The sequence below is a fragment of the Conger conger genome, chromosome 6 (assembly GCF_963514075.1).
Source record: "Conger conger chromosome 6, fConCon1.1, whole genome shotgun sequence".
In the NCBI taxonomy this organism is placed as follows: domain Eukaryota; kingdom Metazoa; phylum Chordata; class Actinopteri; order Anguilliformes; family Congridae; genus Conger; species Conger conger.
In genome coordinates, this window is record NC_083765.1 from 2,110,026 (window position 1) to 2,129,932 (window position 19,907).

The 19,907-nt window shown below is 45.5% G+C and overlaps 1 protein-coding gene across 3 annotated transcripts in view; it reads left to right on the forward strand.

Moving 5' to 3' along the window:
* The window catches only part of LOC133130686 (HEPACAM family member 2-like), an 82,333-nt gene that overhangs the window by 30,888 nt on the left and 31,538 nt on the right, over positions 1 to 19,907 (forward strand). The window contains exons 1-4 of one of the 3 annotated variants that reach the window (XM_061245449.1): positions 14,333 to 14,357; positions 15,184 to 15,483; positions 19,238 to 19,501; positions 19,843 to 19,907. The exon at positions 19,843 to 19,907 is cut by the window's right edge and continues 205 nt beyond it. The exons of 1 other annotated variant lie outside the window; for it this stretch is intronic. In XM_061245449.1, coding sequence (XP_061101433.1) covers positions 15,276 to 15,483; positions 19,238 to 19,501; positions 19,843 to 19,907 — 537 coding nt within the window. In that variant the 5' untranslated portion in view covers positions 14,333 to 14,357; positions 15,184 to 15,275. Of the gene's footprint in view, positions 1 to 14,332; positions 14,358 to 15,183; positions 15,484 to 19,237; positions 19,502 to 19,842 lie in introns of those variants that run through there. One more of the 3 variants, XM_061245447.1, reaches the window with a different exon arrangement.

Consider the following 19,907-nt stretch of genomic DNA (forward strand, 5'->3'; position numbering starts at 1 on the left):
GTGTCTCCTCCCTCCACACCATATATGTACTTCCTCACTGTTAATCATCTCACTCTCACCTGCTGCTCGTTGTCTACTCCAGTGGGGCGTGTTCTCGGTGCGCTTTTTGTGTTGTCAGCTGGTGACCAAACAGCCGGAATTTAGCGAAATGAACGTGTGGCTTTCAAATGCAACTCTGATTTTGTTGTCAGTCATTTCGCATAACAAAAACAGAAGACGATCCTAGGAAAATAAATAAGATATGATATGTATATGTACTTAGGCATTTAAAGTAAACACACGATTGACATTTTTGGCTTGAAATCAGTTCAATAAAAGTTCTTGTTAGTTTTTCTATGTCGTTGATTTTGACAACACCTAGAACAACAACATTGACTCTGCATGTTCATATCAGTCTGAGATAAGTACTAATCTGTTTTTTTGTTTGTCGTTCTACCACATCAAAGTTATATGACCCTCCCCCTCCCCACAGACATGCCAGATCTGTGACGGGTCTGTGTGAAGAGTGAATGTGGTGGGAGTTGGCAGTGGTTTCATCCAGCTCCACAGAAGTCCATTAAAGTCTTATATAAGTGTGGAGGAAGGTTCTTCTGCAAACCCATCATACCAGAGTGCATTCTTTAAAACTGGTCAGGCCAGTACATAAACTTTCAGCAGGCTCATCACCTGTAGTGGGCTCTGTGTGTGTGCATGTGTGCGTGTGTGTCTCTCTTAATCGTTTCACACTCACCTGCTTCTCGTTGACTCTTTGTTTGTGTGGCTGATAAGCCTGTCTGTTTCAGTCTCTGTGCTTGTGGAAGAACCTATGCACTTGTTGCTTGATTAAAAGCGTCTGCCAAATGACTAAAATGTAATTTAATTTGTTTCCTGCCTGTTGCTCTAGCCGCTGCTTCCTTGTGCTGGAACCCTGCCTGTTCTTTTTCCCTGTTTGTTTTCTGCCCACCCACTTGCGTGCTACTCTGCCCTTCCCCGAATCTGACCCTCACTTACCCTGACCCCAAACCATCCTCCAGCTCCCTTCCTTGCCCTACTCCTGTCCCTCGACGTCCGCCTGCGTGATCCTCAGTACCCTGTTTGTTTGGCTCATGCCCTCTCGCCTGGACTGTTAGGAACCTTGCATATTCCTGCTTGCCTTGTTTACCATAACCTGACTGTAGATGACCCTATCTTTTGAGTATACAAGGTACTGATTATTGATTTCTGTTGTAATATCATTGTAAGAGCAAAGGCCTTTAAGTGTTCAAGCTATCCCATGTGAGGACTTTTATATTGAAATACAACATATTGACAAGCACTATGACCTGCCTACATATGCGCGCAATTCGAAAAGTTTCCCAGAATTAATTGCTTCACATGGATTGTCTCAAACTGTATGGAACGGAAAGCTTGCTCCCTTTTACTGAAGAGATTACAAGCTCTTACGGTGTTGTTGGTGCTGTTACGGTGTTCTTACGGTTGTCAATCTTTAATGAGTGTTTATGCTTTCATAGTAAGGTCTATAGGCTACGTTAAAACCAAGTCTACTCAGTTTCAGGAATAAACGCTATTTTTATTGCACAAACAACATCAGTCTTTGAGCCGTCTTTCAGTGGAGCTAGCTACACCGACCGTCTCTCTCTGTCGACCTGCATTAAAGCCGGCCGTTTTTCACGTCACCCTGAGTGTGTTATTGGTTCTTCTGTCTGCAACCCTGACAAAACTATTGGACAGTAATTGGACAGTTGATGTTACAGGTCCCAATTAAGGGGGTCCCCGCAACAGGACTGTTTCAAACAGAGAAAAATGAGAAACGGGAGACATTAGTTGTGTTCTTTCATCAGGCTTCTTCTTTATTTAAATGTTCCTATTTATGACAAATCTGTTCTATTTTCATTTTTCTCTTTCCACAATCATCTGTTACAATCTCTCTTTGCCATACAAATATACATTTCAGTTGTAATATACGCAGCATCATTTGACTGGAATGACTTAAAGCTAATAGCCTATAGGCTACCCTACATTTAGTAAGAATACCACTTGTAGGCATACATCCTGTCTATTTTACAGTTGACATATCCACATGGCTTCACATAGCCTAACCGGTTAGGCCAGTACATAAACCTGGTATTCAGCGGTTTGGCTCATCACCTGTCGTGGGCTCTGAGTATGTTTGTATGTATGTGTGTATGTATGTGCCTGCATGCATGTGCGCGTTCTGTGTGTGTATGTATGTGTGTGCGTGTGTGTGTGAAACACTGCAAAGTTCAGCCAGGTGAACAGTGATGTTATCTCTCAGTGTTGACAAACTGTTGAGTTCTGATGGGGCTGCAGAGACAGTGGTGCTATCTTCCCATCAAGCAGCTGTGAGTTTTATATGGTCATTCAAAATAAAACCAAGAGATATAGTCACCTGGTAGAGTAGATTAAAATCACTGAATATTTTATGGTGCACACATATTTGGAGACAGATTTGCTACCGGAACCTCTGCTGTGAGGTATGGTGGGCTTCATACAACCATCAGTATCAGCCTTTCCTGGGTGTGCTGCCATACAAAATCTTATAAAGGTGACTACATTTTTAACTTTTCAAGAAAATAACATAATACATTTGGTTTCTGCAATATAACCATTGTGAGCGCAGTGTAATTAAGGTTTTGGAACTAAATCTTAAACAGGAAAAACGTGGAGGGGAGGGGGGGGGGGGGGGGCGGTCCTTTGGCACACTTCTCATCTCCGGAAGAGGTTTTGGCAGCAGTCCGATGCTTCAGCGCAATTTTCTATCCAATAGGAGCTGGAGCTGCGCGCATTCCAGAACTGCGCCAACAAGGTTCCGTCGCGACATATTTGTTTGCAGAAATAACCTTCATCATAAGCTCTTAAAATCTATACGATCTTTTTGTTCTGTTCCACAGAAAGCCGTTTTACATATACCATTTTCACAACAATTGAATCGTGAATTGCGCGATGTTATGCATTTCAAACCGTCCAAACTAAAACGAGTCTAAAACAAGAAGTGTCAAATATTTTCAAATATTGGTTTCAAGTAAATAACCATTTTCCTGGTTTGCTTTACAAAAAAGCAACGCCACCAAAAAAACTATTTAGAGTCCATATCTCCGCTTCAGCCGAGCCCAATCCACATTTCAAACAACAAAATGGCATCATTCAGTAATCTGCGTCACATAATGTACTTTCGGTTTGCTGGCCTCAGCACATTGCTATTGTGAGAGCACGTTTATTGAATCAGAATCAGAATCGCTTTATTCGCCAAGTAGTTTTCACATGCAAGGAATTTGCTGTGGTAGGTGCATACAGACAACATAAAGAATAATAGTAAAGTAGAATTTGAAAAGCAAGTACTGCACAACGTCAGGAAACAGATATGAAGCAGAATGTAAATATAAATAAAAATAAATATTTACAATACAGGATGATTCTGCAGCAGGGTATGGGAAATATTATTAATGTGCAAAATGTTCAATATATCCATCTATCCATCCATCCATCCATCCATCCATTATCTGAACCTGAACCTTATCCTGAACAGGGTCGACCGTTTTAATGCCACGCCTTTATACCTGTCGTTACCTGAGCCACTCAGGTCCTCACGCTCAGGCGCAAAACGAGCAGCAGGTAAGAGTGAGATGATTAACAGAGAGGAAGTACATAAATGGTGTGGAGGGAGGAGACACGTAATTGGGAGAAATTGGAGAAATTAATTGGGAGAAAGGGAAAATAAGGACCTGAGCGTGAACGCAGAAAACACACAGAGAATGGGGACCTCAAGTGGGAGTTGAACATCAGCTCCCTCACCAAAATAAAAGGCATATTCTAACAATCCTAAACACCATTTCTCTATGTCAAAAAATCTTGTTCCAATATAAGAACAACAATATAGAATTCAGACGTTGCATGAATAAACACATCGTTTTGGGTTTTTTTTAGTTTACTTTTATTCCACATCTGGACGACATGTTTAATAAATACAGACATATCTATGGAACCAAATATCCCAGTCAACGAGAAGCAGGTGAGAGTGAAACGATTAACAGAGACACACACACACACACACACAGAGCCCACACATGCACACACACACAGAGCCAACTACAGGTGATGAGCCACACTGCTGAATACCAAGTTTATGTACTGGCCTGACCAGTTTGAAAGAATGCATTCTGGTATGATGGGCTTGCAGAAGAACCTTCCTCCACACTTATATAAGACTTTAATGGACTTCTGTGGAACTGGATGGAACCACTGCCAACTCCCACCATATTCACTCTTCGCACAGACCCGTCACAGATCTGTCTGTGGGGAGGGGGAGGGTCATATAACTTTGATGTGGTAGAACGACAAACAAAAAAACAGACTGACTTTATTATTATGTTATTATTGAAATTATTTCAAGCCAAAACTGTCCATCGTGTGTTTACTTTAAATGCGTGTTTGGTCACCAGCTGACAGCACAAAAAGCGCACCGAGAACACGCCCCACTGGAGTGTAGTGCGTCACACAAACAAAGAGAGAACGAGCAGCAGGTGAGAGTGAGATGATTAACAGAGAGGAAGTACATAAATGGTGTAGAGGGAGGGGACACGTAATTGGGAGAAATTGGAGAAATTAATTGGGAGAAAGGGAAAATAAGCACCTGAGCGTGAACACAGAAAACACACAGAGAATGGGGACCTCAAGTGGGAGTTGAACATCAGCTCCCTCACCAAAATAAAAGGCATATTCTAACAATCCATCATCCATCCATCCATCATCACCCGCTTATCCGGAGTCGGGTCGCGGGGGCAGTAGGCAAAGCCGGGTATTCCAGGCGTCCCTCTCCCCAGCACCGCATTCTAGCTCCTCCTGGGGGATACCGAGGCGTTCCCTGGCCAGGAGAGATATATAATCTCTCCAGTGGGCTCTGGGTCTCCCTCGGGGTCTCCGCCCAGTTGGACGAGCCCGGAAAACCTCCAAAGGGAGGCGCCCGGGAGGCATCCTGATCAGATGCCCGAACCACCTCAATTGGCTCCTTTCGACGCGAAGGAGCAGCGGCTCTACTCCGAGCTCCCTCCGGATGTCCAAGCTCCTCACCCTATCTCTAAGGCTGAGCCCGGCCACCCTACGGAGGAAGCTCATTTCGGCCGCTTGTATACGCGATCTCGTTCTTTCGGTCACTACCCAAAGCTCGTGACCATAGGTGAGGGTTGGGATGTAGATCGACCAGTAAATCGAGAGCTTCGCCTTCCGGCTCAGCTCCTTCTTCACCACAACGGTCCGGTGCAACGCCCGCATTACTGCTGACGCTGCACCGATCCGCCTGTCGATCTAACGCTCCCTTCTACCCTCACTCGTGAACAAGACCCCGAGATACTTGAACTCCTTCACTTGGGGCAAAGACTCGTTCCCAACCCGGAGGGAGCAATCCACCGTTTTCCGGCAGAGAACCATGGCCTCGGACTTGGAGGTGCTGACTCTCATCCCGGCCGCTTCACACTCGGCTGCAAACCGCTCCAGTGCGTGCTGAAGGTCACGGTCCGATGAAGCCAGCAGAACCACATCATCCGCAAAAAGCAGAGATGCGATTCTGAGGTCACCAAACCGGACACTCTCCTCACCTCGGCTGCGCCTTGAGATCCTGTCCATGAATACCACAAACAGGACCGGTGACAAGGGGCAACCTTGGCGGAGTCCAACACCCACCAGAAACGTGCTTGACTTTGTGCCGAGAATGCGGACACAGCTCTCACTTTGGTTATACAGGGACCTGATGGCTCGTAACAACGGCCCCGGTACCCCATACTCCCGCAGTACACCCCACAGGGTTCCCCGCGGGACACGGTCGAAAGCCTTCTCCAAGTCCACAAAGCACATGTGGACTGGATGGGCAAACTCCCATGACCCCGCCAGCAACCCTGCCAAGGTAAAGAGCTGGTCCACTGTTCCACGGCCAGGACGGAAGCCACATTGCTCCTCCTGAATCCGAGGTTCGACCGTCGGTCGGAGCCTCCTTTCCAGTACCCTAGAGTAAGCTTTCCCAGGGAGGCTGAGGAGTGTGATACCCCGGTAATTGGAGCACACCCTCCGGTCCCCCTTCTTGAAAATGGGGACCACCACCCCGGTCTGCCACTCTACAGGTACTGTCCCTGATCTCCACGTGACACTGAAGAGGCGTGTCAGCCAAGACAGCCCAACAATGTCCAGAGCCTTCAGCATCTCAGGGCAAATCTCATCTACACCCGGCGACTTGCCACTGAGGAGCTTTTTGACTACCTCAGCAACTTCCGCCAGGGATATAGGTGCAGATTCCCCCGAGTCTTCAGGCTCTGCCTCTTCCACAGAGGACGTGTTGTTCGGGTTCAGGAGCTCCTCGAAGTGCTCTTTCAATATCCCGACAATATCCCCAGTCTGGGTCAGCAGTTCTCCTCCCCTGCTGAAAACAGCCTGAGACAAGCCCTGCTTTCCCTTTCTGAGTCGTCGGATGGTTTGCCAGAACTTCCTTGAGGCCAACCGAAAGTCCTTCTCCATAGCCTCCCCGAACTCCTCCCATACCCGGGTTTTTGCTTCAGCGACTGCCGAAGCTGCAGCCCTTCTGGCCACCCGGTACCTGTCTGCTGCTTCAGGGGACCCCCGGGCCAGCCAAGCCCGAAAGGCCTCCTTCTTCAGCTTGACGGCCTCCCTCACCGCTGGTGTCCACCAGCGGGTTCTTGGGTTGCCGCCCCGACAGGCACCGATGACCTTCTGGCCACAGCTCCTGCTTGCCGCCTCTGCAATGGAGGCTTTGAACATGGCCCACTCGGACTCCATGTCCCCAGCTTCCCCCGGGATGCGTGAGAAGTTCTTCTGGAGGTGGGAGTTGAAGACCTCGGCCAGACGTTCCCAGTTCACCCTCACTACACGTTTGGGTTTACCGGGTCTGTCAGGCAGCCTCCCCGGCCACTTGATCCAACTCACCACCAGGTGGCGATCAGTTGACAGCTCTGCTCCTCTCTTCACCCGAGTGTCCAAGACATACGGCCGCAGGTCTGATCATACGACCACAAAGTCGATCATCAATCATTGGCCTAAGGTGCTCCAATAACAAAACACCGCTTGGGTTCAGATCAGGCAGGCCGTTCCTCCCAATCACCCCCCTCCAGGTTTCTCCATCATTGCCCACGTGAGCGTTGAAGTCGCCCAGCAGAACTATGGAGTCTCCGGGTGGCACCCTTTCCAGGATGCCGCCCAGTGACTCCAAGAAGGCCGGATACTCTGAACTCCCATTTGGTGCATAAGCACAAATGACAGTCAGAGTCTTCCCCCCAGCGACACGTAGTCGCAGAGAGGCGACCCTCTCGTTCCCCGGGTGGAACTCCAACACAGTGGCGCTCAGCCGGTGGCTTGTGAGTATCCCCACACCCGCCCGGCGCCTCTCACCTTGAGCAACTCCAGAAAAGAACAGAGTCCAGCCCCTCTCCAGGAGTTTGGTTCCGGAACCAGTACTGTGCGTGGAGGTGAGCCCAACTATATCTAGTTGGTACCGCTCCGCCTCCCGCACTAGCTCCTGTTCCTTCCCCACCAGAGAGGTGATGTTCCACGTCCCCAGAACCAGTCTGCGACGCTGAGGATCAGCACGCCCGGATCCCCGCCTTTGCCTACTGCCCGTTGGGCAAAGCACCCGACTCCGATGCCGACCCCTGCAGGTGGTGAGCCCACAGGGCCGCGACCCCACGTGACCAGTTCGGGCTGTGCCCGGCCGGGCCCCATGGGATAAGGCCCGGCCACCAGACGCTCGCCGACGAGCTCCCCTCCAGGGTCTGGCTCCAGCAGGGGGCCCCGGTTTCCCTTTTCCGGGCGAGGTAACTGGGTCTTTGTGTGGCCGTGTCATGGGAGTCTTTGAATCGCTCTTAGTCCGGCCCCTCCCCCGGGACCAATTTGCCTTGGGAGACCCTACTGGGGGCTAACAGTGCCCCCGACAACCTAGCTCCCAGGATCACCGGGACACACAAACCCCTCCACCACGTTAAGGTGGCGATTCCTCGGAGGGGCTATTCTAACAATCCTAAACACCATTTCTCTATGTCAAAAAATCTTGTTGCAATATAAGAACAACAATATAGAATTCAGACGTTGCATGAATAAACACATCGTTTTGGTTTTTTTTTTGTTCACTTTTATTCCACATCTGGACGACATGTTTAATAAATACAGACATATCTATGGAACCAAATATCCCACCTGGTTATGAAAAAAAACTATATTTTTGCTGGGACTATACCGAACAGAATGCCGTCTTGAACTACTTCTTGTTGTTGTGTAAATGCATTGCTGGGTCATTTAATGTAATGTACAGGGTTTCCTACCCTTTCCAACAAGGTATAATGTGTCATATTCAGGTGACAGACAGTTTAGGAATATCACTGCTACGCATAGCAGAATGAACACATAAACCTGTTCCCAGGATTTGGACTTGCTATTGATAAACCAATAATTTTACTCGTAATTGTGAAGGTTCCATTCCATGTGATGGTCATTAGGGTTGGTTAGGAAGCATTGGAGAGCTTTTTGGACGCTTTGGACAGGCTTTATAAAAACATACTCTCATACATGTGAATAAAACGTTTAATTGCCTTTACACTAAAATCTAAAATCTGTTTTAATACAAAAATAAGCTTTTCTGATCATTCATGTGTCTGGACAAATGTAGATGTTCTGTATTTTGAGAGATTTGGGGACCCTTGAGGATATTTGGGTGTTTTTGGGATAAGTTCTGGAATTTCAATGCCTGTCGATATCTCTACCATATTTTGTACACAAGCTGACATCAAGTTTGTGCACAAATATAAAGTAGTTCTGGGTTGGTCCTTGACTTAGAAATTAGATAGCTGGGTGAACTTTGATTAGATCCTCAGTGTAGCCAGCGTTTCATCATGTTTTTATTTAAACGTAGTTTTAGATAAAGTTGTATATTAGTTTAACTCATGAATGTTACGTCTTCATTATACTGTGGTAATCTCGACTAGCTAACTTTTAGCTCCTAAAATTGGTCATTTCGGGGGCGATGAATTTACCTCAGAGTCTAATCTTTACTTGAATTAGTGGACGATCTGTAAAATAAAATATGAACTGTATTAAAATGGATTCTGTTACAAATTATTATTGTGTATAGTTTCACACATTCAAGTAGCCACCTATAGTTTTACATTGAGTGGTCTGATCTAACCATAGATCTTACACTCATTCCAGCCAAAGGTCGATGCCGTTGCTTCGGTTGAAGCATGCACAACCAGTGACGTAGATTTCATTTGAATATCATCCGATAACTTGTTGTTGTTGGACAGACTATAACCCACAGTTATGCTAGCATCAGCCAATGACGTGTGCTAGCTCGTCTACAGGATATTTAAACCTGCAGGTACCAGGTAGGTACAGCCTGCACACAACAGTAAATAAATATTTTGTAGTTATTTCCTCAACACCCCCCACCAGCAGAATTATTGTCCTGTTAATTTCCCTGGCCTGATGGCTGAAGCAGGGCTGAGCTTGGTCAGGTACTGAAGCTAAACAGGGCTCTGCTTGGTTAGTGCTGAAGCTAAACAGGGCAGATGAACAAAAACCAACAACGAAGGGAGAATGTCAACACCTAGCTATACCCTGTTCCTCAATGGGAACAATGGACCAAATGGACATTGCCATAAATGAACAGGACAGAAGTCCTAGTGCAACTCTGAATGATTGTGTGGACCTCTGAAGGTTTCTGTAGAGCCACACAGCACCATTGGCTCTGGCAAACGCCAAGGCTTGATGAGGAACTGAGCTCCACGCAGACCAGAGTCGGGAGGAAAACCGATGTTCTCCAGAAGCTTGCACTTCCCCTTAATAAGCAGCAGTTGCAAAAGAGTCAACACTTTGCCTTTTGTTTAAAAACATATAAAAGATGTGGAAAATATATTTGTAATTTGCCACTGGTGCGGTTATGTTATTCTGTTTGTATTTCTATTTGGTCCATTTGGTACTTTATTAGGAACATTTTTACTTTATTACACCCACTTATTCATGTGATTGTCTAATCAGCCAATTGTGTGGCAGCAGTGCAATGCATACAATCATGTAGATACGGGTCAGGAGCTTCAGTTAATGTTCACATCAACCATCAGAATGGGGAAAGAATTTGATCTCAGTGACTTTGACCGTGGAATGATTGTTGGTGGCAGACAGGGTGATTTGAGTTTCTCAGAAACTGATCTCCTAGGACTCTAAGTGGATAGGTTACAGGAGTAGAAGTCCTAATGAGTGAGTGAATGAGTCTAATAAATAACTAATAAAATGCTTGGTGAGTATTACACGTGACCTCTTTTTTAAATCTGTGGAAAATAACATTAATGAAGTTGTAAAGAAGTGCAAAGCAGGTTAATATTAGAACATTCATCAGTGTTGGAAATTGGGGAGATCAATTTTTAAAAAAGTTTCATTTTTTCAATACTTTCATGCAAATGCAGCATTAAACGAAACTTGACAGTTCTCAGAATTTTCTCAAATAATGCAGAGTATGTATAGAACTATATACAGAACCATGAAAATGCACCAATCTGCATCGAGGGCAGGGGTCAGCAGCCCTGGTCCTGGAGAGCGAGTAGCTCTGCTGGTTTCTGTTTCCACCTTAAAATCTGCACTAAAGTCAGACACCAGTAACCAGTTGAAGTGCGTGAACAGTGTAATCAACTGCACTAATGATGAGATGCAGAGAAACAAAGACCAGCAGAGACTCTTTGGCCTTGTCAGACTTATACGTCACATTTAGGGTGAATCCAGCTTAGGTCTGCCATTCATTGCCACTCAAAAAGATAACCTGAGTGAAGAAGCAACAGAGTTTGGTTATTCTCCCTGTGTGTGTGGGTCTCCTCTGGGTACTTTGTGTTGTGTCGGCATAGCTGCACTTTCCCCTATAACGTTCCACTGAATGCTCAAGAGCTGCCATCAGTTATATTTAATAAAAATGTGATTTCATTCTTTCCATGACCTTAAATCTGTCTCTGCCTTCTCATAGCTATGATAGCACCTTTAAAAGGGTTTATCCATAAATGTGTTTTTGTGAATGTGCTATGAGAGCTTCCTGTCTGTGGAGGACTTTAGAAGATCAGAACTTTCCATCCAACATGCAGTGGGTTAACTGTCCTTCAGTCTGCTTCAGCTAAGGCAGGTTTCTTAGGGCAGTTTGCGGTTCGTGACCGGCTAGGCACTTGTTTGCAAATAAAACATATTTTGCTGAGAAGATCTGAGACAGGAAACCCACATCAGTGTCATGGTCACAATGAGGACAGAATATCTGTGGCTTCACGCCCTCAACATCATGCATAAATCAGCATGATCCTCGATAATAAAAAATGGAGCCAGACTCATGAGAAGCTAAGGGAGCATGATACTCAAATCTCGATGAAGGAAAGAGTGATCTTTATTACAATAGCAGCAGTAGCATAAAGGAAAGAGTGATCTTTATTGATCTTGGAATAAAGATCAAGACGGCAATTGTGCCATCTTGTAATTGGCTGAAGCCATCCACACAGTAATGTCTACTTTGGCTGATAGACAATTGTTTGTTGTACTGGGATAATCCTAAACTCTTACACTGATTTACAGCACCTGGTTCAGCCCTTCCTTCATGGTAAGGCTGGTTCAGCCCTTCCTTCATGGTAAGGCTGGTGTCACGTTTCATGTTTGTCATATCATGTTTTATGTTCAGTTATTGTCTTGGTTATGTTATTGTCATGTCACGTATTATGTTAGTCTAGTCCCACCATGTTTTTATGTTTCATGTCATGTTATGTTTCATGTTTAGTTGTTGTTACGATTTTATTGTTAGTCTTGCCATGTCATGTTATTTAGTTTATTGTCGTATTTCGCAAACTTGTTATGTCACAATTTATGTTCCATGTTATGTTGTACTGTTCATTGATTTAGCATACACTTATTCGTGTCTTTCTGCAAACCTTGCATTCCTTCTTTCTCTCCCCTTTCTGTCACTCACACCCTAATTGTTTCTATTTCCCTTGTCTACTTACTAATCTACTAACGTTAGATCAGGATTGGGTAATACTAACATACTAATCATGTGTTCATGTTACCTTATGTTTCTTGTGCATGTCATTTACTAATTCACTAATGCTAGGGCAGGATAGGTTTATTACTAACGATTACTAATTACCTTGTTTACTTGTCAATCTTCCTCACCTGATTTCCATTCTCTTGCTGCTCTCAAGCTAATTGTCTACACCTGTCTTCACCTGATATAAAGCGCAGTTTCATGGCTTGTCCCCCCCCCTGTTTATTGACCATTGTTTATTGACTTCTGTTTTGTTGACCATCGCCTGCCTGTACCACGACTTTCCCTGCTGTTTTTGTGCTTTTGCCCCGCGGAGCAGACTTCGGTCTTGACTCTTACACCGTCTGCCTGTGCTTCTGCCCCGCTGACAGCTTTCCTGGCTACCACACTTTTTGCATGGTGTACCGATTACGAGACTGCCTTCTCCCTCGGTACTGCACTTTGGTTTTCTGGCTGGATATTTACGTGTCTGAACATTGCTTGTTTTTGACTACGCTCTCTGGATATTCCCCAAATAAAGCCCTGACGGGACTTTACTACACTACTGTTTCTGAGTCGTGCATTTTGGGTCCAAACCCCCCACGCACCCGTCTCAGCTGGTTCATTATAAAGCCAGCTCAGCTCGCCTTGTTCACACTGATAACTGAAGCCATGCTGTACATTTCCTGCTTCAGTGTTCTCTGATGGTCACCTAACGCCTCAACCATACTGAATGATCAAGGGGGGTTAGGAAGCCCATACTGAATGATCAAGGGGGGTTAGGACGCCCATACTGAATGATCAAGGGGGGTTAGGACGCCCATACTGAATGATCAAGGGGGGTTAGGAAGCCCTTACTGAATGATCAAAGGGGGTTACAGTCTGCTTTGCTGACAATGATCATTTGGTTTCCTTGATCACATCACATGCATACAAAATAATCTGGATTTGATCAAGGGGGTTTACTGTCTGCTTTGCTGACAATGACCATTTGGTTTCCTTGATCAGATCATATGCATACAAAATAATGTGTATTTGTCTGCCTGTCACCCAAAACTAAATGTATTGTAACACAGGAACTATGAACTGCTCAAAACAAAATGGTGGCGGTCGAAGGCCCTGCTGCTGCAGAGCTGGCTGCCAAGACAAAGAGAGAGATACCATGTGGAGGTGGGGGAGGAGTTTATATACTCCAGCCTATGGCAGGTGTGGTGGGTTAGTAATAAGTGCAGGGTACACCTCCTGGCTCTACCTGCAGGGCGAGACTAGAACCACACATACCCCCATACATAACACACACACACACACACACACACACACATACCCCCATACATAACACACACACACACACATACCCCCATACATAACACACACACACACACACACACACCCCCATACATAACACACACACACACACACATACCCCCATACATAACACACACACACACACACACATACCCCCATACATAACACCCTTGTACTTGAGTATTTATCTACAGTGGGAGAGCCAGTTAATGAGAGCGTTCTCAAGTAAAGAAAAACTGGCCACGTGCTCAGAGCCAGGGCGTGATTAAAGACAGAAAGAGGAAGTTATGTTGCCGAGAAAGGAAAGCAGGGAGGGTTCCCGGATGGTTTCATTCCTGCTGCAGCTGTCTGACGCAGCTCCCCAAAGATTCCCCTGAACCCCGTTATCCACACTCAGCAACCGGCGCTGTTCAGACTGTTCAGCCACTCCTGGTGCTGGTCTTCTGGTGCTCTGAGGGTCCTTCACTTCCTCTGCCTGAAGAGGAAATTCTGTGTGTGTGTCTGTGTGTGTGTGTGTGTGTGTGTGTGTCCTTTGCTTGGGGTTCAGTGTGTGAGTGATACTGTGCTGTGGGCATGTGTGTGTGTGTGTTTGTGGTGTGTGTGTGTGTGTGTGTGTGTGCTTTGCTTGGGGTTCCGTGTGTGAGTGATACTGTGCTGTGTGCGTGTGTGTGTGTGTGTGTGTGTTTGTGGTGTGTGTGTGTGTGTGTGTGTGTTTGTGGTGTGTGTGTGTGTGTGTGTGTGTGCTTTGCTTGGGGTTCAGTGTGTGAGTGATACTGTGCTGTGGGCATGTGTGTGTGTGTTTGTGGTGTGTTTGGGTGGGTTCTAATACAGCTGTTTAGAATAAGGAAGTCCAGACTGCAGACGGCTTCAGCCAGTGAAACGTTCATTTCAGAGCAACATGGGAACCACCGTTATACTGTTATATACCTGTTGGACTGCAGGTAGGACTCTTATACTGTTATATACCAGTTGGACTGCAGGTAGGACCCTGCTATACTGTTATATTCCTGTTGGACTGCAGGTAGGACTCTTATACTGTTATATACCTGTTGGACTGCTGGTAGGATATAGTAACTTTTTAGTTCTAAGGCATTTCTTCTGAGTGGATTCAATAATGATAACTTGCATCAAAAAAGTAAAAGTCAAATCATCAAATCTCAGTAATATGATACTTATCTAATACCTAATTGTTTTACAATGTTGTGGCTTTTTATTCTGCATTTTCAATCTTGGCTCATTTCAGTGCCTCACTGATGTCCTGCCTTTGTTCTCTGTGATTACTGAAACAACAGTCATTGGAATGTCTGGGAAATATGTGAAGAAAATGTTGTGAAAATTGTAGCTCAGGCTGTTTGTAAGCAGCACTTTGGCTATTCCTAGGACGTGCAAACAAGACCTATTATAAGAGGGCCTTGAAGGACACAGACTGTGTTATGGATAAAGGACTTTGATAAATTGTAATGATTATTCATCTTTCTATAGGTTATAGAAGATTCCATCCATTGAAAAACATACAAAATGTTGAATTTCAGCAGTTTAGAAAAATATAATTTTAATGCATCAAAAAATCATCCATGCGGCAAAAATACTGCGCCCAATGAGGAATGACTGCCCACTAATTCTACATTGTGGTCAAACACTTGGCTGTATGTAGTGGGCTTTTATATTGTATGTTTTAAAAGGCATACAACCTTCCACATGACTTCTACTTGTTACTCTTAGAGATAATGGTTAATGATTTCCCTGTTTAAGTGAACAGTAAACCTGAAACACAAGTAACATACGCCTACCCTTCTTACACCCCCCCCCCCCCCTTTATCTGTCTTTCTTTTACTGTCTCTTCCCAGGTTTGCACATATCTTTTACACAGTCAAAGAAACTGAACTGCATTGTGGGAGAGAGGGTCCATTTCCAAACTGCAGTGAAGAACGATGGATATATGTACAAAAATGACAGTTCGATTGGCAAGGTGATTGAAAGCAAATTCCACATCATTAATGAAAGATACAGTGACAGACTGCAGTGGGACCACAGCACAGGACTCTTCTCCCTGTCTGGGCTCAAGATGGAGGACTCTGGAGCGTACAAAGTGCAGAACAATGATGGGCCACAAACTGTACCCATGACATACCAGCTGACAGTGCACAGTAAGTATCAGCACATTTGTACCTAGTTAATATGGGAGAGGTCGTGACAGTATGTTTGGGTCTCTGCATGTATCTGTTGTTACAGCCCAACATGAGTAAACAAAAATGGACCGCAACCTAAAACTAATTTCCACTGAACGGAAGTTAATAAAAGGTTTTTAAATTAAAAACAATTATCAGGTCCGTAGAACAAGCGACCCAGATGCGAAACCAAGGCAGAGATATTATAACAAAGTCTTTATTATAATATATGCAGGTCAGTCAGGTGAGGGTCAATAGCCAGAAAACAGATTCAGCAGGGATAAGGCAGTTCGTAATACAAAGTCCAGGCAATGGGTCAAAACTCCAGCAAACAGGTATAGCAGGGATAATCGTGGTCACAGGCCGGTAACTAGCTGGTTAAGCAGACAAAAACAGAATCCAGAAACAGAAGTCGAGGTACAGAAACGGGTGGATGAACTACGGTCAAACTGGAGTTTTGAGTAATGTTAATAACACTTCACTCACTGTCACACCCATTGTGTGCGAAGCTAGTACAATGTACAATCAGCTGGCCCGCATTCTTAATCTCATCACCCATCAATTCCACTTCCACTGCGTGTTTGTGTGTCAGAGACGCAAATTCAACATCAGCACATTGCAATGTGTGCATGTGCATGCTGTACGTGAGGGTGCCTGAAAAGAGTGGCAGAGAGTGAGTGAGAGAGAGGAACATTAGCACAGCAACAGCGTGATCAAATCACTCATACTCACACGCTCTGCTCTCACACACACACGCTCTGCTCACTCACACACACACACACTCTGCTCACTCACACACACACTCTGCTCACTCACACACACACGCTCTGCTCACTCACACACACACTCTCTGCTCACACACACACACTCTGCTCACTCACTCACACACGCTCTGCTCACTCACACACACACGCTCTGCTCACTCATACACACACTCTGCTCACTCATACACACACACTCTGCTCACTCACACACACACGCTCTGCTCACACACACACACACACTCTGCTCACACACACACACACTGCTCACTCACTCACACACGCTCTGCTCACTCATACACACACTCTGCTCACTCACACACACACACTCTGCTCACTCACACACACACACTCTGCTCACTCACTCACACACGCTCTGCTCACTCATACACACACTCTGCTCACTCACACACACACACTCTGCTCACTCACACACACACGCTCTGCTCACTCACTCACACACGCTCTGCTCACTCATACACACACGCTCTGCTCACTCACACACACACACTCTGCTCACTCATACACACACTCTGCTCACTCACACACACACACTCTGCTCACTCACACACACACACTCTGCTCACTCACACACACACACTCTGCTCACTCATACACACGCTCTGCTCACTCACTCACACACGCTCTGCTCACACACACACACACACTCTGCTCACTCACACACACACGCTCTGCTCACTCACACACACGCTCTGCTCACTCATACACACGCTCTGCTCACACACACACACACACTCTGCTCACTCACACACACACGCTCTGCTCACTCACACACACGCTCTGCTCACACACACACACACACACTCTGCTCACTCATACACACGCTCTGCTCACTCACTCACACACACTCTGCTCACTCACACACACTCTGCTCACTCACACACACTCTGCTCACTCACACACACACACTCTGCTCACTCACACACACACACTCTGCTCACTCACACACACACACACTCTGCTCACTCACACACACACACTCTGCTCACTCACACACACACACTCTGCTCACTCACACACACACACTCTGCTCACTCACTGGAGCACTGCCTTGCCCACGTCGCTTCTGTGGTTAAGGCCCAGGACTACTCTGATTAGTTAATTCTGTGCTACCTGAAGTTTCTGTTTCAGGGCTTTGTTGTCTGTATACATGTCTATGGGTATACAGGCAGTGAGGAGAAGAGACTGTTTGCTCGCCGTTTGTGTCCTGTGGTGAGCCTGGTAAGACAGCGGGCTGTTTAATAATGAAGACTGTTGCTGCGGACGATCATTGCTGCCAGCTAATTGTTTGCTAGCGCACTAGCTTAACCACGAAGTCGATCGCGCAGTAACGCATGGCTTGTTAACTCTTTAAACGTGTGCTGATGCCTCGTGTGCTGATGCCTGCGTGTGCTGCCGACCTTGAAAGTGTTTATTAATGTGATACTTAAGTGTAAAAAGTAGGAACGGGTTATGGCGAGTGCTGCTAAAGTGCTTCACTTGGTCACAAGGTTTGGTGAATTAATGAAGGATGAAGTAAGTTCATTGTATGGTGGGTTCAGCTGCGGTAGAAATTCATGATTGGGGGCATAATTTAAACATTGCATTAGTTAGGAATTGCATAATTCAATTTAATACTCATTTAAATAAATATGACCATAAAATGCAATTCGTGTCAAAATACAGTTCATGGTAACATACAATTAAAGTTAAAATGGAGTCAATGGAAAACGTAAATAAATTCATACTTACCTGAAACTAAGCTGAAGTAATTATGAACAGCAGTGGGTAACTTTAATGCACTTATTGTATATAAGGTAAAGAAGACACTTTGGGTTTCACAGTATTTATTAATGTGTTTTTCATATTACAGTTATTTGCAATAGCATGTACAGAATTTAGAATATATAATGCACGTAACAATCTGGCAGGGAACTAACAAAACAGACAGGTATATATAGGGAGATAACTAAGGGAAGTAATTATCAGGCATGCAAGAAAACCGGGAAGTGAAAGCAGGTGAAACGAATGAATGGGAGACAGGCAGACTACAGACAGCACAAGAGGGTAATAATACACAGAAACGCTAACAACTTATACAAGACATAGAAAACATGAAACCTAACAAGAACCAAAAATATAATCTATCCCTAACTCGCGAAAACAAAAAGGAGTGAGTCTCCTGCAAGTAAACTTCCCTACACTGAACTAAACTCTCTAAAAGGTGCTAAACCAGGGGTGTCCACTCTTATCCAGAAAGGGCCGGTGTGTGTGCAGGTTGTTGTTTTAGCACAGGACTTAGACAGCTGATTCTACTCATCAAGCTCTTGATTAAAGCTCTTGATTCAACACTCACACTGGCAAAGACTGGGAGACCTGGAAGGGCGTGATCGGGAGGAACAGACTATCTGAACTTGTGCAGTGCCATGTTCTTGGACTTCTGTGCTGGTCATGGTTTGTCCATAAGTAACACCACGTTCGAATACAAAGAATGTTCATTAGCGTACGTGGTACAAAAACACATTGGGCCGAAGTTCAATGATTGAACAATGATATATGATTCAATGATTGAACTCAGTATATTTGATATATATGATCTGCAGCAGTGGTTCTTAACCTTATTGGAGGTACTGAACCCTGCAAGCTTCATCAGTGCATTCACCGAACCCTTCGTAATTGGAAAAATGAAATATCTTATTTATAATATATATTCTTAAAAACAGGTATATATTTTGTTGGAAAATCAAACCCAGGTTAAGAACCACTGATCTACAGTATATTTTGGACATTTGGTGGACAGTGGAGCTGAGCTGTCCACTGATGACCATTTGGTGGTGAGGTGGGCCAGGTGTCAGGGAAAGCTGCTAGACAGTCCAGGTGGGTCCCAGACAGGCTCTCACACAGAGTGGAGTTAGGGGCCAGTGTTGAGAGCCAGTGTTGAAGGCTCTCCCTGTTGCTGTATCTCTGCACAGACCCAGTACCCAGACCTCAGGTGTCCAGCAGGAGCAGGGTGAAACCCAGCTGCAGTGTGCTGTGCTCTGTGGAGAATGGGAGAGAGCTCACCCTGTCCTGGCACAGAGAGGGGCAGATACTGTCCTACACCAGCAGCTCCAATCTCAGCACCCCCCTGTCCCTCCCTCTGGAGATAGAAGAGAACAGCGCCCCCTACAGCTGCGTGGCTGAAAACCCAGCAAGGAAGGAGATATTCCTAGTCAAACCTGAAGAGTACTGCTATGGTGAGAAACCACAACTGTGTCAGGGTGTGGTTATGAACAGAATTATTTATTCCCAAAGCTGAACGTGTGTGTATGTGTGTGTGTGTGTGTGTGTGTGTCAGTGTATGTGTGATGCTGTCTGTCTGTGGGTGTGTGTGTCAGTGTGTATTTGTGATGCTGTCTGTGTGTGTGTGTGTGTGTGTGCATGTGTGTGTGTCACAGTGTGTATTTGTGTGTGTCAGTGTGTATGTGTCTGTGTGTGTGTGTGTGTCACAGTGTGTGTGTGTGTGGGGGTGTGTGTGTGTCTGTGTGTGTGTGTGTATGTGTGTGTCGGTGACGCTGTGCTGTGGGCTCTCTTACAGAATCTGTGTGGAAGCCTCATATAAAGACCTCAGCAGCACAAGGGGGCAGGAGCTGCTCACTGCAG